The sequence below is a fragment of the Podarcis vaucheri genome (assembly GCF_965113315.1).
Source record: "Podarcis vaucheri genome assembly, chromosome: 10".
Taxonomy (NCBI): Eukaryota; Metazoa; Chordata; class Lepidosauria; order Squamata; family Lacertidae; genus Podarcis; species Podarcis vaucheri.
Window position 1 is genome coordinate 21,100,393 of NC_138748.1, and position 22,770 is coordinate 21,123,162.

Consider the following 22,770-nt stretch of genomic DNA (forward strand, 5'->3'; position numbering starts at 1 on the left):
CTGGAACCTGCAGGCTAGAGTTGTGTACTGACAATAGCTACATGGAAGATTTGAGATACTGAGTAGTGTCTAAAAAAGCAGTTCCATTAGTGTATAGACTTCTGACTGTGCAAGAGGGTTGCCCCTCCCTCTCCCCACATGCCCCCTAAATGTGTTCTGGGGGGTCCCTCAACACTCCAGAGCAGATCTGAAAAGTATCCATATGGGGTTTGAATTTTCAGGGAGGTGATGGCTGGGGCGGGGGTGAGACCTTTTGTCCTTGGCAAATATGGATTCAGGCTGTACGGTAACAGATCGAACAAACATATGTCACAATCATGCCCATTCCATTAAATTTAAGTTTCAATTGAAAGTGGCTATATTACATCCCTTGTCATCTTTCTTACAAGATGCACATTTCTGTTAATTAACTCCTCAGATGCAGCGTGTTAATTTTTCAGTTGCTTCGTGTGTGTCTGGTAGCTCTGATCCCTGTGTAAGCATACTTATTGGTTTATTCACATAAATAAGTAGAAGGTGAACCCCTTTAGAACATAACATTATATTCAGTAATGAGAAAGAACACCGAACTGCTGTTGTGTTTGGAAGTAGCCCAATATTAATTTCTATCTTGTTTATCACAGACAACACAGCATCTGGTCAGAATCAAAGTTTTCCATTCTAAAAATTGACAATACCGCATTTGACAGGCCCACTTTGGGGAATGGGAAAGTCCCAGGGGTCAGCAAACTTTTTCAGCAGGGGGCCGGTCCACTGACCCTCAGACCTTGTGGGGGGCCAGACTACATTTGCGTGTGTGTGTGTGTGTGTGAACGGATTCCTATGCTCCACAAATAACCCAGAGGTGCATTTTAAATAAAACCACACATTCTGCATATGTAAAAACACCAGGCAGGCCCCACAAATAACCCAGAGGTGCATTTAAAATAAAAGGACACATTCTACTCATGTAAAAACACTCCGATTCCCGGACCATCAGCAGGCCGGATTTAGAAGGCGATTGGGCCGGATCTGGCCCCTGGGCCTTAGTTTGCCTACCCCTGGTTCAGAGTATTCTAAATTTGTTTACAACCCTGCTAATGGGCTGTTGGGTGGATATATTTTGCAAGTGGCATTGTACTCGCAGCATGTATGCTTTGGCTTTCCGTCTTGCAAGGTCCCTGGTCAAACGGATTCTTCAAGTTTCCGTAGCGCTTAAAGCAGCGATTTGGAAATACTGAAACTAGTAGCCAGCAGATCAACAAGCTCCGCTGCCGTCAATGTGAATAAGTGTTGGTGCACTTGTCATGGACTCCTGTTGGACAGTGCCCATTTTGAGGAATACTTTCTCCCCTCCCATTTCTGGAGCAGTTTTGTTTTAGAGAGGGTGGTTTTTTTACCTTGGATTTACGAACATGAAAGGATGGGTCTTTATCCACATATTCACACAGGTAGTCCTTTAAAAAGAAAAAAGAGCAGTATGCTACCTCTCCCTCTCAGAAATACCTCACCATTCAAGAACATTTCTCTTTCTCTTTCTTAGAACCCCTTAGGAGTGAATGTGAGTAGCCCAGAATATGCTTGCAATCATTTTCACTAGTCTGCTGCATTGCATGGAACATGGAGAAGAAGCTGAAATAAGGAATTAAGAAATAAACAAACATCTCCCCGTACCGCCCAGGTGTGAGGCTCCCACATATCTAATATGACCACACTATTTCTGGGGGAAGAAGGCACTCCCACTGTTATTGTGAAATGATTGTCCTGTACACAACCCAGGAGTGACAACTAGAAATAGCATAACAATACCTGATGAATGCATTTCTACTTCAGACACTACTGGAAAAGTGCGCTCTAAGACTCTAATCCAATGATATGCGCACAGAACCCTATTTAAAAAGCTAAAACCACACTAAGTGGGTTTGGGGATATAAAAGGGGTAGTGAAACTGCCTTGGTTGGTGTAACACTGACTACATGGACAGGCAGCAGCTCTCTAGATTTTCGGACAGGGTGGGGCTTTCCCACCCCTACCTGGAGATTCCAAAGAATGAATTTGGGGCCTCCTGTATACAAAGCATATGAGAAGGGGGACTGAACACAGCACCACCACCTTCGCCTCTTTAATCCCAGGGATCTTGGCGTTTAAATAAGGGTTCCATATGCAGAGTACCAGCTTGTGGATTAGAGATGGAAAGTGCATGTGAGGCTTCCAATCCAGTGATGTGATTCACACATAAAGAAACCGACATCTGCATACATTGTGATCTAGCTGGATCGGGGCAAAAATGTGTTTAGATTTTTCGTTCCAATTCATCTCTGTATATTTAAAGAACTAAAAACCAGCAAAATGTTTGCATTTATGTGCTCAAGTCTCAGAGACCTATTCAATTTATCTGTGCTGCTTTTATTAGGCTAGCGACTGTAGACTACAATAATAGTCAATGAGGTTTCGTCTTGATTGAATTTTTCAGCGGAACACAAAAGAACCTTGCCATTAAAATAGTCCTTTATTCTCCTGTATGAAGGCGAAAGGTTTTTAAAGTGTTGTGATGTTCAGTAATGAGCTTCTATCTAAATTATCATTGGTGACAAACTCACAAAGCACTTTGAGGACACATAGTTATGAAATGCCAGAGCTGCCACTTTCTTTCCTGTAATTATAGGCTAGCTTGCAGCCCTTCAATGATCATTTATAGAACAGCCTCCAGTGGATTACTGAGAACTTGAAAAACACATACATACCTCTGCCACATCTCTCTTCTCCTTTCCTTGCTATTGTTTACCAGTGATATGTAAAATAATGGGGCCTATTCATTTCCCCGTCTTAATTATGCCAATCAAAGTACAGAAACAGTGCTGGATATAAACACAATGCAAGGGGACTAAATAAATAGGCTAGAAATTAACATTAAATTATGAATTCATGTATTTATTACTATTTTACACTCAAATTATTCTCTTTTATGCTTTTTACAACCATCTCAGGTACATATTGCTGTTCAAAAATTCTCTATGATTTATAAATCAAGAATGAGATAATACTGAAAAATGAGAGGATTGGTGGATTTTCTCAGTCAGTGCCTAATTGCTGTTTCAAAATGCATATGCAAAGGGACATTTCATTAATCATTTAATCATGTCCCTTGCAGGAAGTTGGAACTAATGTTGCAAATACCCTTTTCATATGAATGCTCCATAATACTATCTTATGCATTTGATATATTGCATATGTCATAAATTATAGCTGCTTCAAAAAGAACCAAGTGGGTTGTTATCCCTGAAGATGCTTGTTACAAAACCTTTATTAAGTTTTTTCCCCCCACTCTGACTTATTGCTGGTTCTTTTTCACAGCTTCATTCTAGCCCCCAATAATGCTCTTTCTGATGGCAAAGGTCTGTAAATTACCCATGCAATCACCAACACCATTTCACAGACCTGTTCTACTTCTACTGGTCTGCTAACAAGGCGATTACACACAAATTACTGAATGCCTATGAAATATTTAAATGCATTCTACTCTACTATGCATTAATAAGAGCAAAGCAAGCGCTGGAATTCTGGTGAGCCTCAGTCCCTAATGTCCCCTAATGAGCCTCTTACTGTGACTGCAGTTCAAACAGAGAGGTGAGGGGAAAATGCAAAGGGTGCCTTCAGAAAGGCAGCACTGAACAAACATTGTGTGAGCCAGTTCTAATTTATGGGTCACTTTATAGGTATATTGATTTTTGTTTTCAAAATGGAATAAATGATGTGGTCGACTGATGTTCTTTCAAAACTGCATGAATCTGTGTGCAGGCTTGCCAGACTTGCACATGGAAAAATATAAATATGCAGTCAAATTTCTAAGGAAACAATTAGGAAAAAATTTTTTTGATGGAGCCTGACCAAAAACAAAAAAGTATAAAAATGACCTGCTTCCATTTGTCTACCAATCTCCCATAGGTTTTAGGGAATAACACAGTATGTGCCAGCTTACCCTGAAATAGTACAAACTATTAAATGAATTTTGACATTAGAATCTTGAATTCATTGCAAATTATCTGATTTCTGAAGAGAAAAACTGGGGTCGACTTTAAATCCTGAAGCGTCAGAGACGGTTTTAGCAACGTGTTTCACTTGCCCATCAGTAGTGTATGATTTATTTTGCAGTGAGCTTTAATGTTTAAACACTGACAGGAGTTTAAATACAAAATGTATTTGTGTGTGTGCCACTATTCAATGCATGTCACTATTCATTTAGCAGATTGTGTCAGATGTCTTCGTTCTGAAGGATGATGGCACTGTCACCCCAAGAAACAACATCCTGACAAGTTCAAATAATGCCTTTTTGAGGTCATAATTTTGGAACCAGGCAGACTAGTCAAAGCCAAAGCTAATCGACACAAGATGTGAGTAAGGGTATAGCAACAATCTATTTCAAACTTTCTCTCTCTCTGGATTAAAAGAAAAGCACATATGAAGTTTGCTACCTAATTAAATTATATTAGTCTTTCTGTTGCATTGAGCTGCCCCCTTTGAGGGTCTTGTTGGTAAACTGCCCTGTCTTCTTCTGTAGCATTCTTTCCACCCTTCCCTTTCCTCAAAACTAACAATTCTGTCTCTATAGAGGAAAACATTGCCTGTCTTTGTACGGTAGATCATGTTTTGTTTCGCTGGCGTCTGCTGCATGCAGGTTAAAGTACGCTTGTCTGCTGGCTGGAATGCTATAGTGTAAACCTTTTGATTTAAAGCTCTAAAAGTCAAATCCATCTACACTCAAACTGACTTAGGACCAATGGAATGATAATTAGTTTTGCAGACAAAATACACCAAAGTTTTGTCATATGTTATTACGCTCTGACATTTATAAGACAGTAATGAAGAACTACTATTAAATGCTTTTAGTGATCTTTGGGGCTCCTTGCCTGGCAACCAGCAAAATGGTTAGCTTCTGTCAACACCTGTTTTATAGTAAAATTCCAAACAAATTCTTAAACATTTTTGGCAGTCTTTTAATCACTTTTCTTCATTGCTCAGTATTCTGCTCAATAATTGTTCTCTCTGCAGTTGTGCAATAATATTTTCTGACCTGACTTTAAAATTTGATGCTTTTCTCTGCCAGAAAGAATTAATTTTACAGAATTGCTTTTGTTCAGTGGATCAGATGCACATGAGTAACTGTAATTTTACACGACTTCATCAAGGCTGAAAATCACCCCAAAACTTCTCAAGGCTGGGAATATCCATCCAAGCTTCATGATATCAAAAGTATGGAACTGCATGGCAGTGTGTCTGTCTGATATGACATTATGTGGAAAGACAGCTATGCTTGTTTGAAAATAACAGGCAAGTAATATTAATCTCATTAATCTTTTCGATTGTATGCAAGGTGGAATTTTCAAAATTCTAAACACCTCAGCGCAGAGAAGTATAATTTATATTTATCATCAACATACTGACTTCTGGAGGGACAAAAACTAAGATATATAAAAAACCTTTCATGGCTATAAGTCATATTCTGTAAATTATTCTTCACTTCACTCCAAATCCTTTCTATTATTAAAAAAATGAAGCAAAGCCACTGTGTTTTCTGTCTTAATCCTCCTCCTCAAATGCCTCAGCACAGCTTATTATTATTATTATTGTAAAAGAAAGGAAAAAAAGATGAAGCACGAAGGCATCAACTTAAACTGGTTTCTGAACACAAGTTAGAGTTCACCTTATATATCAGAGACCACTTCAAATTTGTCACAAGAATACTGCAGAAATAGACACACAACTAGATTTGGGTAGCATTCCTTATGAATATTTTATTTCAGTACAGTATACTTGCATTAGCTCTATTAACAAGTACCACACTGTTCCTAGTCAGAACGTACAGCATTCTTACACAGATTAGACTAAGAGCAAGGTCTCGAAAACTACTGCCATTAGTTCTGTCATCCCCTATAAAGTTAATGGATTGGAAAAAAAATAGTCATTCTTTGGGTCTAAAAGTTGAAGTTGAATTGAAATAAAAGGTTTTTAATTGAAATGGGGCTTTGCAGTGTGAGCACAGAAGAATACTAAGGGGGCTAAAGGCAAGGGGATTCAGCCTTTAAGACTACCGCAACACAGTATTTCAAATGAAAGTAGCTGAAGTTTACATCTCTGTGACTTTGTATTTCTGTCTAAAAGACGTCTACAACAATGGTCTCAAGTGGCATTTCTGTTGGGTGTAGAGCAAATGTCATGGCTTCTGGGTGGTATATAGTGCATGAGGTGTGGGTAACTGCCCCCTGCCTTTGCAGCCCAAAGCAGCTCCCAGTAGGGCTGGGTGATATATCAATGTATCATCCAAAACCAGTTTTAAGTCCATCTCGTGATATCGGTTTCATAATTTTTGACTTGGCAATATATCACGAATCATGATGTGTGTTAGGGCTGGGCAATATACTGTCCAAAACCAGTTTGAAGTCCATAATTTCTGACCTGGCAATATGACACAAATCATGGTGTGTGTTTGTATGCGTTATGCAAAAATCACAATGTGGAAAAACCCGTGAAGCCAGTCAGTGCCTCTACAACGTTCCATCCTTATTTCAGACATTGTGATATATAGTGATGTTTAGCTGGTGATCTATTGCAATGTTGAAAACCAGGTATTGCCCTAGCTCCCAGTTACAGGGACATTATCAAACAGGTGGTATGGAAGGGCGCATATGGGAAAGGGAAGCACATTTGATAGGCTTAGGCTACAGGACAGAATCTGCAGCCTCTTGGCCTGACCCAAGAATATTCAGGATGTTCCCTTGAATGGGTCACACAGTTTAGAAAAATTGGGAACGATGATATATATAGAAGAACTACATTACTGTTAATCAAAGTGTTTCCAGGGACTGTGCATTATAAAACCAGGGACCTACAAAACAACTGTGAAAGCAGTGAGAGAAACATTAACATCACTAGACTCTGGAAAGATGGAAGTATTTATAAAAATTAGTTTTGCTTGGAGAGCTAAAGGCTGCAGCTAAGTTGGCTAGAATTCTTGGTATCAATTATGCCTAGAACAATATATGCAGTATGTAGGTTATTTTCGCATGGAATAATTTCTAGCAGCTTATATAAATCCCACACGCAAACAGTAACCTCTTTAATCTACAAACAGAAATCGTACAGATCAAGTGTATTCTTCTAAAATTGGGCAAAAATCTGTAAAAGTACTCTTTAAAGTACACCTAAAACCTATTCTCCACAAAAAAGTAAAATGAAGTAGGAAAGCAAACATAATCTACTCTGAAATAGATGAGTATATATATTCAATGTAAGCATTCAGATACAAAAAAATAATATTATAGTTTTCTTATAAAGACATGTGGTGCGTCTTTGTCTTGTTGTGAAGCTGCTGTTTCTACATAGTCTGGTTCTATACCATTTGTAAACAGGCCTTTCTGATGTTTCTACCAACATCCTGGCAACAAAGCAGCACAATTTCAAATGAGCTAATTAACTTAATTGTTGATGAAGCATGAAGCAGTTCATTCACCCTGTTAGCTGCACCATGACAACATAAGAGCCTCAGCTTGTGAAGTTACTCATCTATATAAACCTATCTATAACGTTCCATTAGGACTCTTTGTACACTATAGCCCTGTGCACCTCTCCTATGAGAGATCACGCCGTTTGGGCTCAGCCCCCCTCAAGTCCTCGCAGAATGAAAATGCTACAAAATTGCCACAAACTTGGTTTATGATACTCACTGTAATAACTGGATACTTTTTAATTTTAAGGTGCCACGCCCCACTTTTTCACAGTTTATTTTGCAAGTGTCGCACAGTTATTGGCTGCATTCTGAATTAAACATGCCAGAAGATGGAGAGGATTTTTCACCTTTCTAAGTAGCGGCAAGCCTTCACACTTTGCCACATGGTAAGGTGCTCATTTAGACTTAGGGGATATGTAAAAACAGACTTCAGTGTGGCATGGGGAAGCTGTGTAATGTGGACTTTTTAAACAAACAAGAAAAAAACCACTGCAACCTCTCTCACACACGTTATGTGTGGGGAGGGTGGCTGCAGTGAAGGTCACAGGCTCTTGGTCTGGTTATACAGTTCTATGCCTGATCCAGGGACTCTTCTTGCTGTGACTCTTTTGACTGAAATTGATAAGCTTGATCATCTGCTGTTTTTACTGCTGGGTTGTTTTGTGTACTGAAATCCACCTTGAGTGTAATTTCCTTGTGGAAAGCAGCATATAAATTGAAATCTAACTTTATCCAGTCTCCTCACTCCCACTCCTGTGTAAGTGGAGGTTTTTCCATGGGCTTAGCGTTTGGAAAGATTTGCACGTGAACCTTCGCGGGAAGCCTGCTCCTTCTGGAGCTCCATGAGTGCTATGGAACCTCCAAAGAACTTTGGCTCGGAGCCCATGAATCGGTACTTGAGATGTGACCCTTTTGTAAGCTATACTGAAATCACCGGGTTCACTCAGGAATAAGTGCTCTCATGACTGCGAATTATTGCTACAAAAGGACAGCCTAAAGAGGCACATTTCTTTCTACAGATTACATGCCAACACACACAGTTGCATGTATTTTTTTCCTGTTCATTATTTTATCAAAAGGCACTTTACAGATGCTCTGAGGTTACATTTTGGCAAAGGGGTCAGGTAAGCACCATGCCACTAAAAAGCCCGAAGAAATGATTTAACATGAAAGGAAAGCTAATGATTCTATCCTCTCCAGTTGGCTTGATCTGGTGTTTTGGCACATAAGCCATAAACATCCGATAACTTTATGGCTGAGTTTTACTGGATTATCTGTATGCCTACTCAACTCTGTTTACTGCATCATAAAAAAGCCCCAACTTACTTTAAAAATTGTCCAAAATCTTCACAAATACTTTCACATCCAGGCCACTTGCAAACTCCATGGCCATAGAGAGTATGAGAGGCTCCAGTCTCCTCGTGTGATGAGCTGTGGCAAAAGAACACGGCATCAAATTCATCTCAAAAGCCATAATAGTAGGAGGCTTCTAGTGCCTGCCAGGTTATGATCAGTGACAAACAGGTCAAAACAGGTCAATTCAGCTCAGAGCAGTCAGAAAAATATAATCGTTCTGCTGAATAGTTCAACTGCCAAGGATAGATGATGTTCTAATTAGAGAAGGAATAGAGCCAAAGATGACGGTTAATAAAGGATGAAAAAAATGACTGTATGTTACAGTATGCTAATTTTGCCATATGACCTCAACTTAGCATTCCTCCCCCCTCTAAACACATACATAAATAAATAAATAATCCAGAATGGATCAGTTCTTCCTGAGAAGTATGTAAGATGGCCAGCAGAGACTTACAAATGTTTCTGCATGTTTTTTCTTTACTTTTTACTCATAAAATCAATATACAGGGGTCTGCAGTCTTAACTAATGTTTTTTATCCCAGGGCAGTGTTCTCACAAGTTGCTTGATGTTGTTTATCCAAACAACTATATGTTGGATTCAGTTTTTTTTGGAGGGAGAAAGTCAGTTGCTTGGGTAATTGTCAGTGACAATTTCTTTTTTCCCCTCCACAATGCTGCAGTTTGGCTCTCTGTTCCAGAAAAATCAACCCCTGCCTTTGACGTATCATCAACTAGCAACCTTAATTGAAATGCCAAAATGAAAATTACCTCTGGATGTTATCATTTTAAAATAATGAAAGGTAATATTATGGAAGCTTAAAGAAAATGATAGAGGCAACCCACAAATTCTAATTACACCCTCTGCAAAACAGTGTATGGGGGAAGCTATAGCTCAGTGTTTTGCTTTGCATGTAGAAGGTCCCAGTTTCAATCCCCAGAATCCCCTGGGAGGGCAGGCAATGTCTTTTGTCTGGCATGTCACTGCCACTCAGTTTAGACCAGTGTTTCCCAAACTTGGGTCTCCAGCTGGTTTTTTTACTACAGTTCTCATCATCCATGACCACTGGTCCTGCTAACTAGGAGTGATGGGAGTTGTAGCCCAAAAACAGCTGGAGACCCACAGCTGGAGCTACAGACAATACTGAACTGGTTGGGCCAATGGTCTATGCAAGGCAGCTCCCTTAGTTCCTAAAACAACTTAAAAAAACCTCCTTTGATTGCATATGGAATACAGTGGTACCTCTGGTTACAAACTTAATTCATTCCAGAGGTCTGTTCTTAAGCTGAAACCGTTCTTATCCTGAGGCACGCTTTCGCTAATGGCGCCTCCGGTGCCCGACTTCCGCTCGCATCCTGGGGCAAAGTTCGCAACCAGGAGCAATTACTTCCGGGTTAGCGGAGCTTGTAAACTGAAGCATGCATAACCAGAGGTTCTTATCTTCAACAATCTCTCAGTGTAACCACCTTTGCTCTGATGGGTTGGCTCACAAGTAAGATGGCCTCCAATTTCTGATAAACTTCTTTACGACTGACAGTGCAATCCTCAGCAAGGTTAATCAGAAGAAAGTCCCACCGAGTTCAGTGGGACTCCCTAGCAAGCGTGCTTAAGACTGTAACTTAAATTCCACAGAAATGAATGAAACGTTTTGGTTAATTAAATTCAATGGATTGGAGAAATGGATTGGATTCAGAGGAGCATCCCCCATCAGAAGATACTTCCTCAGGCAGAGTAGGTGCCTCTGAATATAACTCAATGTCCACAAACTATTTATAGTCCGGAAATGAACAATGGCTGGCCATTTACCACCAACAGCACACCATTCTGTATTGGCACCAATCCACCAAATGCTAGGACTTCCACTGCTTTTAGCATGGCTTGTACATACCTCTTGGACAAGCCTTGCCTACATGAAAAAAGAGCCAGTGTAGTATAGCAATTGGAGGGTTCAGGGAGACCAAGTTTCAATTCCATGTGCCATGAAGCTCATTGGGTGAGCTTGGTCCACACACTCAGCCCACAGAGTTGCTGTCAGGATAAAATTGGGTGTATGTGTGCTGGAAACCAGGGATGCAGCCCTGAACTCCAGGGAGGAAAGGAGAGACAGAAATGTTGTAATAAAATAAATAAGGCTGCTGTATTCTAGTTGGTGAAATCTACCTTCCATGTTCGCCACTTAATATCTGCAATCCTATATGCACTTACCTCAGAGTAAGCTCCACTTAACTCAGTGGGACTTACTTCAGAGTAGAAATGTATGGGATTGCATAAGAGAGTGTGCTACCCGGAAAATATTGTAGTCAATGTTCAGTAACAAATCTCCTAACTCTGGGACTGGGAAGTTTATGTTTATTCTCTTTGTGGTTAATCAACAATTTTCCTGAATCATATTCAAAGCAACTCATCATGCTCAATACTGAAATTATTGTGTGAAGCATAACTATGAAGAAAGCACTTTCATGACAGAGGAAAAAGCAAATCTCATTACCTGTCTCGTCTTGCATTTAGAACTGATGACTGTCCATTCACTATGGAATGATGAGTTATTGGTGGCGATGCTTTGGAAGTGGTAGAGGAGGTAGTAGAAGAGGAATTGTTAGTAGTGAGGTCTAGCCCTCCATGCTTAATGCCATTGTCTTCCATACTGTGAACTCCAGTAACTTCTTTCCATAACTGCTGAATCTCAGCAGGACTTAAGCCAGCTATAAAATGAAAGAGAGCTCCAATAATATAGCAAAGCAAGAGGTTCATATAATGAGCTCAGTGTTATTAATGGATTAATGCCAACAATGAAGGTGATGCAGTTTTTCCAGCACAATCAACATATAGTAAAACACAATTTAATTTTACTTCTTATTGGCACACAGTAAATTTGGCTGCTTTTCCTTTTGGGGTTACCAACAGTCAATTAAGGGTCACCAGCTTACGTAATATGCCTTCTCTCAAAACATTTGTTCAAATATCAAAGGGAACAAGGTACAACCAACAACTGGTAACTACTGTTTGAAAAAAACAGGTATTAGGGTGGATGAGATGTTCATTGCCTGCAGAATCAATTCCTTGATTCCAAAACATGGCTAAATACACCCAAAGTTCACAAAGTTATTTAAAAGTACTGCTTTATCAAAAACATAAGGGGAAGCAGAAAAAAATATATCGGGTTACAACAAAGATGTAAGTATTAATCAGCTCTTTACAGAAAAAAATGTAACTCAGGGGAATAAACTCAAGCCATGTTAGATATGCATGGGATCCCAAACCAGGAGGGAATCTCAACTAACATCCTGCAAATAGCTCATGCAAATACATAGTCATATATTAGCTGCTCCTACTTAATATCCGAATTGCAATAAGCAAATAATTTATGGAAGATAAACATTTGGAAAAGGACAACAGTTCAAGAGCCCCAGCTCCAAATGCTCCATACCAATTCTTTTCAGACACTTGCATTGGAACAATTTAAAAGCACTTTGCCACATTCCTCTATAAACCTTACAAGGAGGTGGAAGGTATGGAGTTAACAGAAGCCCACAGGAACAGGATCTTAAGTTGGTATAGCAGAATACACATCACCCCTTTGATCAAAGTAGATGCCATTATGAATGAAAGAGATCTGATCAACTTTTTAAAAAATAAAAAAATCTGGCCATCTCCAAAAAAAAGGCTTGATGAAAAATTAAAATGCTGTGTGGTTCCTTGCAGCTTGGGCTAGATTACCAAGGGCAAAATATTTCATATCCATTATTAAGGTAGAAATTATTATTTTAATTGCTTTGGGAGGAAGAATTTTTTACTTATAGTTAATTTCATGTCAATAGTGCTAAGTAAGGTCAAAGAATGTAAAAGTGATTTCTTTTAATCATTTCAGTAGATGTCATTAATCATGACTTTCCACCCAAAAACTATTGTCGAATTTTATTACTGTTCCCTCATAGCTTGGCAGGATTAGTTGCATCAGAAAGACACAAACTTTTTTTTTTTTTTTTTTGCACACCATTGTAAACTAATTGCTACATTTTTTTCCACAGGAATCTTAGGCTGAGTACAGAACATAAATTTAAAGCACACATCCCCCAAATAATTCTGGGAACTGTCCTTTAATCCCCACAGAGCCACATTTCCCAGAACCCTTAATAAACGATAGTTCCCAAGATTATATAGGGGAAGTCATGTGTTTTAAATTTATGGTGTGTATGCAGCCTACATACTAGGATGCAGATCTATATGAAAAAAATCTATAAATATGTTGACTGGCGTTATTATGTTAACATTAATTCTATAAACACAAAATCTCTATGAACCATGGAATGGGTTTCATCCCCCAAAACAGATATACCTGCTGTCTCATTTACACATTTGTCATGGCTCCTATATTCACTAGGGCTTGGCTATATAGTCATCTATTGTAGACCTTGCTTATCCCTCTTCCATCCATCCTAGAAGAACTACTTATCTAAGAACTGATGCCTGAGTTTACTTTATTCTTCTTCCCTCCTTGTTCCTTTTCTTTGTGTGATATATATATATATATATTTATATATATATATATAGCCCGAGGGCAGGGATTGTCTTGTCCGGTTCAGGTGCAAGGCACCAACACTCTAAATAAATAAATAATTACACATGGGAGTTTGGTGCTCCAGTGCCCAATTGTGCAGAAGTATACTTAATGGTGTGTTGAAGCATGGTTCATGTCACTGAAGGTGCTTGAGGATTGAAGGGTCAAGGTGCTTCCTTGGAAAGCATAAACAGATACACTGGTCATGGTGGCTTGTGTTCTCTCTCTCTCTCTCTCTCTCTCTCTCTCTCTCTCTCTCTCTCAGCAATCAAACTGCCAATGGGTTTAAGAAGCATGTGAGCCGTGTCAGAAGAGGATTTTTTTCCCTCCTCTTTCTTTGCTGCACTTGGAAAAGCTCAAATAATTTTTCTTTACTTGGGAGGATCACTTTGAGAAGCCAGGAATTTAATGCAGAACAGGGTGCTCAACTTATAATAATGGTAGGTTAAATTGTTCAATACCTGTGGAAGCTGTTCGTTTAAAACACCAGAATCACACTAAACTCCAATTATAAAACACTGTATGATAAAATAATATTTAAGTAAGGATCTTCATGTGGAATTTAAACATCTGAACTATAAGGGGGGGAAATTAACACTGAAAATATAGTGTTCCTTCCCACTAGATTCTTGTTTGCGGGAAATTTCAGACTATGGTGTGCTCATTTAATCCTTCATCCTGGAACTGCTGAGGTCAGAGGAATACTCAGAAAAATAATACTAGAATAAAATGATTGAATTTGCACATGAAGCTAAACCATGGTTTAGTGCTATGTGGACACACCTCCACCGGTCTGAGCGAAGTGTTGGGATTGCACCCTCACCAGGAGGAGGACCTCTGTGAAATTTAATTTTGCTTTCAAATAATCTTGGCTGAGCATTATGCACAAACAAGGAAACAAAGAATGGCTAGTTGCTGAACAAACCAATTTCAGGCCACGGGTTATGAAGCTGACTTGCTCAACTAGATTTGACTCTGCTGCTGCGCCTCCACTGCACACAGCTCCTGCTGCCTTGACACTCTCCCTTTAGGTAAGTGATGCACAGCACCGGGAAGGCAGGAGATCTGTGTGCGAGTGTGTGCACGTGTGCTTGCACACCACCTCCACCTGAGAAATGCACTCCTGAAGGAGAGACACCACATTAGCTAGGTCTTTTTTATTGCAGGCTGAGTTAAATGGGCACCACATGTTACTACAAACAGATGTGGTACTTTCCCGTTACAGTGTGCTCACCCCATAACAGAACATGATCAAAGAAGAGTAAGCACAAACTAAAAATCAATGGCATCCTAATAGGGTTGCCAGCTGTCCTCTTTTTCCAGGACATGTCCTCTTTTTCAGGGGTACAATTTGAGAAAGATTGCCTTGATCTGCTTTGAATGGCCATCATAGTGTCCTCCTTTTTGCTCTTCAAAATATGGCAACCCTAAATTATCATGTTAATATTTTTGGGCTGTCTTGGCAGTGTAACCTCCATTTTGAAGCTTGCCCTCTTTCCTTGATTAAATTGTGTAGGGCAGGGGTTGCCAATGTGGTGCCCTCCAGATGTTGGTGGACACTAGCTGGGGTAAAGGAGAATTGTAGTCCAACATCTGGAGGATACCACTTGGGCTTCCCCTTCCTACAGGGGCTATGAGAAGTTTCAGAGTTAGATATGGAGAGCCTGCTGGATCAGACCAAAGGCCCGTCTAGTCCAGCACTCTGGTCTCACAGTGGTCAATCAAATGCCCATGGGGAAGCCCATAAGCAGAACCTGGGTGCAACAGCACTCTCTCCATCTGTGATTCCCAGCAAGCAATCTACTTCCAATAGTGGGGGAAGAACGCAGACAATGTACCCAGTAGCCACTGGTCACTGTATCCTCCATGAATTTGTCTAATCCTTTTTCAAAGCCGCTCCAAGTTGGCGACCACCACTTGTCATCTTGTGGAAGCAAACTGGACAGTTTAACTTTGCAATGTGTAAGGAAGTAATTTCTTCCTGAAACATTCAGCTTTACTGGATGTACACAAGTTATAGCATTTTACAGGAAGAAAAACTTTTCTGTATCCACTTTCTCCACAGATGCATAATTCATACACCTTTATCATGTTCCCCTCTTACTTATCTTTTTCCTAGCCTAAAACACCCAAAATCTTTCCTCATAAAGAAGTTGTTCCAATCCCTTGATCATTATCTGAACTTATTTCACCTGCACACTAACCTTTTTGAGGTAATGAGATCAGAACTGTACACAATATTCCAAGTGTGGTTATATAATGGCATTATATTGACAGTTTTATTTCAAACCCTTTCCTAATGATCCACAGAATGGCATTCACCATATTTTCAGCTGCTGCACATTGGGGTGATGACTCCATTGAACTATACACTACAACCAAATTTCTCATTCCTGGTCAGATACCACTAATCCAGACCCCATGGACATATATGTGAAATTTAGATTTAGATTTGTTTGTTCCAATGTGCATCACTTACACTGAATTACATTTGCCATTTTACTGCCCATTCACCCAGTTTGAAGAGATACTTTTGGAGCTTGTCACAATGCCTCCTTTTTAAAATCACTCTGAACAATTTGCTATCATCAGCAAATTGGCTACGTCACTGTTCCCCTGTAACTACATCATTCATGAACAAATTGAACAGCACAGTTCCCCAGCAAACAGGCAAAAGGCAAACGAGGAAGTAAAACCTGCTCTCTGTTCAGATATCTGAATTTGTTGTGTTTATAGCAAGGTTTGGGTACTAATTCTTTGTCCATAATGAGTACAGCTTTTACAGGGGGGGAAATGGGCACACCAAATGCCGTATCCTCTTTCAAAGTTTTTTTATTTAAAACCTAAAGCCTTATGATTTAAAACCTAAAATCCCCCAATGTCACCCAGATGGGGGAGTCAAATGAAAGAAATATTTTTGTTTTGAAAAAAATGGTTTAATAACAAAGAATGGAAAATCTGGAGCACAGGTCATGCTAGGGTGGAATAACAAGAAGAAGCTGTGAGCTGGAAATAAGTTGTGTCATATGTTGCTTATGTACCTTGTGGCAGAGACTGGACAGGAAGAGCAGACTGGCCAGGTGGAATGGAAATGAGTCCCTGACGCTGAAGATTCAGCAGATGTTGCTGCTGCTGAAGTTGTTGCATCTGGAGGAGCTGTTGCTGGAAGACAAGCTGCTGGGCTGCCAACTGCTGCTGCTGCTGCTGCTGCAGAAAACCCAAACACAAATGGAACAGAGAGTAAAGATTGCAATGAAGGCTGTAAAGCAAGGCAGTGTCAGCTCATTTCCCCCTTTCGTTTCTGTCATTAAATAATAACGCTATTTGCAGAAACAGGATCTGATTATTTTTATTATTTAACAAAGGGATTTGTTTTTATTAAAAGTGATTGGGTTATTAGTAAAAAGAGAGAGGCAACAATATGCTATTTTTCAGCAAAGGGTCAGAAGGAGGCAGGCAACAGCTGTTCTAAAGGGGAGCTGGGTTTTTTTGTGGGGGGGGGATGTTCACTTCATGATAGATGATAACAAATTTATCTTGCTGAAAGTGTAACTCTTTACAACTGTCTGTGATTCAAAGGCACTCTTGTTTTTCCAATTGAATAAGTATGATCCGCAGTGGCCCATAAATGAAGTCTCCAGTGATCTATTAGTAAACTGGGATGTAGCCTTCATTTTACTGGCCTGTTGGCTCCTTTGCAGCTCTTGCTGGAATACATTAAACAAACCAAAAAAAAACCCTGGCATTATATTCAAGGCAAAGAAGCGGCCTATTATAAGGGAAAGCATAACTTCCAATTTTGTGAGGCATTACAAGACAAACTGGAGTTCTCGAGGCTCAGGAGGGTATGAGGATGTAGTCACACTTCAGAGAAAGACAAGCTGCTGTGGAAGACCTTTCCTTTTCTCAGTTTGGGGAAAAGAGAAACTTCTGATGCGCTCACTGGAAAACAGACTGCATAATGGAGCAAGTCATGTGGATTGCCCGGAGCCTCGAGAGAAATAAGGGAGCAATTTCTATTCCATAGTTGATGGCTGTCTGAAATTCTATTCACAAATCCAAACAGAAACAAAGCCTCGGGAGGTCAGAATGGTTTCCCGCACGTTTGCATAATGGGCAGCTACAAGACAACGTCTACGATACCTGCTGATCAATTTAACTACTTCACATGTTTTGTTTGTATTATGTTTATAGTTGATGCAGTTTGCTGACAAGTGCAAGCTAGGTCTGAGAAGCCGGCTTGTCAGGTTGATTTATGAGCATATCAAACTGTAACTTTCGGCTCACCACTCCAAACATACAGTAGCAGTTCATTAATCAGGGTCTGTGACTTCAAAATCTGTGACCAGTTTCCCCCCACTTTTCCTCCTCTGCCTGCCTCCCTATTATCCTTTTCTAAATAATGGACTACATTTGTGTGATCTTTGTACTGTGTCCTGAAGAAAAGAAGGGTTCTTGCATCAGTTTATGATGCTTTACGTATGCCAAATAACTGGGACTTTGCTCATTAGATCATCACACAAATATTCATGGGATTAGGGGACAACAGAACTGGATGGTAATTCTCAGGTCCCATACTTATGAACAAGAGAAGTTGTGCCATTCTACTTTTATCACAGTTACAGATAGGTAGCCGTGTTGGTCTGCCATAGTCAAAATAAAAAAATTCCTTGCAGTAGCACCTTAAAGACCAACTAAGTTAGTTCATGGTATGAGCTTTCGTGTGCATGGTATCTGAAGAAGTGTGCATGCACACGAAAGCTCATACCATGAACTAACTTAGTTGGTCTTTAAGGTGCTACTGGAAGGAATTTTTTTACTTTTATCACAGTTACTCTTAAGAATGGTCATGCAATACAAAAATGTCTATGCCTGTACTGATCCCACAGAAAGATAAGAGAACTGGTGAGATTCTATCCTTTGTTGGAGCAGCCCTTACTTTCAGGAAACGCAAAAGTTCAAATTATACAGAATCCTTCCTCAGGCAGAACGATTATTCAGAGCACTCAGAATGGGTTATTTTGCCTGATGAAGAATGCAGCTCTCAAGCTTGTATAATACTTCAACTATTTATCAGTGGGTGTCTGTGTGTTTTGGCATGTGTTTTAAAACCTTCTCACTTGTCCCATGGGCCATTTCACAAGCTCAATTTTGTTTCCATGCAATGCTCCCCAAGCTCATTTTTATACTGATAATGTATTATATAAACCAGAATCTCCATAGATACAGCTTCCTCTACCAGGTGGCGATTTCTGCATGTACAACAGTGCTTGCTCCCCACCCCTAGAACCTCCGCCATTACTGGAATCACCCTTAGAAGCAGAGGCTGTTTCTATGTAGAACTTGGTGCATATGAGCCATTCTTTGTGTGAAGATGTCCTTGGCGAGCATCATGTGGGGGCAGAATTGACCATGTGGACTGGCCCTGAGCTGTTCCTACATCAACAGCTTCTCAGACTAAAGATCTTTAAAAACAAAACAAAACAAGAACCTCTAGCTCTTTTCGTCCTCTACTTGGTCACCAGCAATGATTTATCAGTTAACTTTTTACGTTCTACCTCTTTTGCTTGCTTTCCTGGGTGTTGCTGCTGTTGCTGCTGCTGTTGTTGCTGCTGTTGCTGTTGTTGCTGTTGTTGTTGTTGTTGCTGCTGCTGCTGTTGTTGTTGCTGCTGTTGCTGCTGCTGTTGCTGCTGCTGCTGCAAAAGCTGAAGATGTAACTGCTCTTGCTGTTTCTTGTAAAACTCTTGAAGTTGTTGCTGAATAAATCATTTTGACTTTAATAAACAAAGGCAAAGTTTCAAGTATTATAAATCTCCTAAACTCTTCTAGATTGGCATGTGGTAGGATAGTCATTAGGATGCACCTCAGAATAAAAATGTAGTTCGAAGAGACAGATCTACATACATTTTTTTCCAAGGCAGCTCTGAAATTTTCCATTGCAGATTCCAAAATATCCTAAACAAAAGGGCACAGAAAATCTGTATTCCAAAAAGCATACAGCAGAGCCCAACTAACTCCCCAAATTATCACACTTAAACGCAACACCCATTCAACTTCAAAAAAAGCCTCAAGTAGAAAACCTACCACTTGTAAATATTCAAAAGTTTCTGCAAGGCCAAACAAAATGCCCTATTCCTCAGAGATGCTAAGGTGGAGAGTTAATTAATCTGCCACCTGGTTCAGCAGGATGCCAGATTTACAGTTGCAGACATTTGAAAATTACAGTTTGTCTGTAATTTCCATGATGCTACATATCAAGTGTTTAAACATACTAAGAATGAAGACATTATTTTCTTCATCATAATTATGTTAAATTAGCATATGCCCCCAAAGTTAGGCAAAATTATAATGCACACTATAATAATGTGTGATTAATGACACTGCCTTTGTTCTAGGAATGAGAGGCTTAAAGGATTCTTGACTCACATTTCAGATTTTGGGCTTTAGGAAGAGCAACCTACTTCTGCCTTTCCAGTCGCTACAGTGGCAGGTTTTATTTGAAAGAACTTTCAAATGAAATTACATTCTCTCTGATAAAAATGCTGGTAAATTTAATTTCTTAAAACTGCTTTCCACTTATATGACTAAAGGGAGAACTAAAGTGTTATGAATTTTAAAGCAATAATTATCTCAAGGTCTATTTACACTTCCTTCGACAAACTACAACTCAAAATGTGCCTAAATGCTTGAACATTTAAATATTGATTTGTTCCCTATTCACACTGCACTTGCCATTCCTGTTATCTGATGTGGAGTATTTAAAGCAGAAAAACTAAGTTTTTTTCCTACTGCAGCTTTGAGGGATGAGAGTGTTGCACATATGTTTACGCCATGGGCATACAAAGTACCAAAAAAGAAAAAAAGAAAAAGTATTGTTGAGTACATAAGCCACATATAACATTCTTCATGCTTGTGAATGTGCCTGAGCTATGCTAACTGTTCCAACGAGCACCCAACATTACCTGCTGTAACATAACTGCTTGCTGCTGCTGGAGAAGTGCTTGAAGTTGCTGTGGAGACAAAACTTGTTGCTGGAGAATTTGCTGCATTTGCTGAGGGGTGATCACCTGGGGAGTCATCATGGCCACTGACACAGGCACCTAAGGAGACAAAAATTGCAAATATATTGAAGTTCACATCTGCAATTCTTGGCGATAGCATTTTAAAAACTTTTTGTGCTGAAGCTGGCCTATTTGCTTACTCCAGTTTGAGAAAGCAGCAGCTGTCCTACACCTTCAACAGAAAAATGTGTGGGGTACAAAGATGGAGGGATGCTTGAGGAATTAGATTTCTATGTCTAGTCTAGGCAAACTGGCCTAGACACATCAGATTTTATCAGGCTCAAAAGTTTATAATTCACATGTCTTGTAAACTGCTGCTATATATTTCTAAGTTGACTAGTATAAATGGCGCATTTAAAAATAGATAACCACGTGTTAGGGTTCTCCACATCTTACTACAACAATAAATGGATAAAGAACCCAGGCAATTTCTCAAGGTATAAAAATAAACAGGTAAAATTCTCCTGCAAGTGATCTGTTGGACAATACATATATTTAGATGGAAATACATTTTAATAGCCATTTTATGAAACAAAAAGGGCCTCTTGAATCAAAACATGTTATCAGCTTGCCATGTTCTGTATCTGGAGCAAAATATGTAGCCTCCAGTGGCTCACTGCAAAGGGCACAGGGTTGGGAAGCAGAAAATAGGAGTTTGAGCCATAACAAGTAAATGTGGGGGATGTCCTCACTCACTTTTTTTTAGTGTCAGCATGGTATGGTGGTTAGAGTGCTGAACTAGGACCTGAGATGCCAGGGTTCAAATCTGAACTCAACCACCAAGTCCACTGGGTGACCTTGGCCCAGTCACTAATCCTCAGCCTAAACTACCTCCCACAAACATAATAAATAAAACAAGACACACATGCTGGCCGCAGTTCTGCAAGTGCCATGGTACAAGTTTTGGTCTTCCTGCTTATTTAAACATTGGATTTCAATAAAGTAAAAAATAGAAGGAATATCCCCAGCATAGATATGAGTATGGAGTAAACAATTTTTGTTTCCTATAGACAAACTGTTGGAAGGCATGTATTTAATTCTTTAGGCATTATAACCTGCATTTCTATGGGAAAATATAATTCAAGGCAACTTACAAATAAAAATCCCATTCACAACTAAAATTAGAGGAATGTTGGGCTAGCCAGTTCAAAATGACATAGCTTACTAAGCTTGCTTAGCTGGCAGCTGTTGGAAAAACAATATGGGTCTTGTCAAGAGGAAGAAATCGTCTTTTCCTATGCATTTTAGGCCCTCCTTTGTGTGGTATTACAGTAGGATATTGGTAACAGATTCTTCTCATTGTGTGGGACAGGGCCAAATCTAGACATGGCCCCATTTAAGGAATTACCAATTGAATACAGTGGTACCTCGGGTTACATATGCTTCAGGTTACAGACTCCGCTAACCCAGAAATAGTACCTCGGGTTAAGAACTTTGCTTCAGGATGAGAACAGAAATCGTGCTCTGGTGGCGCAGCAGCAGCAGCAGGAGGCCCCATTAGCTAAAGTGGTGCTTCAGGTTAAGAACTGTTTCAGGTTAAGAACGGACCTCCAGAACGAATTAAGTACTTAATCCAAGGTACCACTGTAAATGTCTTTTTTAGAGAAATGGCATGAATCTGAAACAGGATCCTAACATGAAACACAAGAGTTGGAGGTGATTTAGAGCTGCATCAAACTAAATCACATTCAGAGTAGAACCACTGAAATTAATGGACTAAAATTAGTCACAACTAACCTAATCTATTTATTGCAATACATGTACTCTGATGATTATTTAGTGGGATCCAATTAAATTTGAGGAAATAAATGGGGACAGCTTCAGGAAGTGTTATGGAATGCATGAAATTAAGTCAAGGTCCACTTGTGGCCCACAGGTTCACCACCTGTAAGCTATGGGAACATGGTTTAGGGGTGGGTAAGTCTTTGTATAAAGCGTATGAGGTGGACTGGTACTGGATAACTCAGTTACAGCATGGTGCTGATAACACCAAGGTTGCAGGTTCGATCCCCATATGGGACAGCTGCATATTCCTTCATTGCAGGGGGTTGGAATAGATGATCCTCAGGGTCCCTTCCAACTCGATGATTCTATGACCTCGGCCCCACTGTCAGATCAAACCTTGGAGAATGTGTCCCTGCTTCCTAAAGTCTTGCACTGTCACCAGTAGTGGCTCCTGAGAGTGGTGTTGAAGGCAGTGGTACCCTCCTGGCAGCAGAACTGTGCTTGTGGGGATGAGGATGCAGTGGGATGGCAGCAGCAAGTTCATGGGAGCTCCAGGCAGTGACAGTCCTACAGGTGTCTACACCCTTGT

The 22,770-nt window shown here is 39.9% G+C and overlaps 1 protein-coding gene across 9 annotated transcripts in view; it reads right to left on the bottom strand.

Annotated features, from left to right (window-relative positions):
• FOXP2 (forkhead box P2) overlaps window positions 1–22,770 on the bottom strand; it is a 339,779-nt gene that overhangs the window by 47,372 nt on the left and 269,637 nt on the right. For 5 of the 9 annotated variants that reach the window (XR_014223814.1, XM_082239660.1, XM_082239662.1 and 2 more), the window contains 6 exons: window positions 20,358–20,495; window positions 18,954–19,151; window positions 16,437–16,602; window positions 11,326–11,539; window positions 8,810–8,914; window positions 1,380–1,436 (listed from right to left, as the gene is read on the bottom strand). Coding sequence is in view for 8 of the 9 variants with exons in the window: in XM_082239660.1 (XP_082095786.1) it covers window positions 1,380–1,436; window positions 8,810–8,914; window positions 11,326–11,539; window positions 16,437–16,602; window positions 18,954–19,151; window positions 20,358–20,495 (878 nt within the window). In the remaining variant the exon portion in view is untranslated. The remainder of the gene's footprint in view (window positions 1–1,379; window positions 1,437–8,809; window positions 8,915–11,325; window positions 11,540–16,436; window positions 16,603–18,953; window positions 19,152–20,357; window positions 20,496–22,770) is intronic. The other 4 variants (XM_082239657.1, XM_082239656.1, XM_082239659.1 and 1 more) reach the window with 4 other exon arrangements.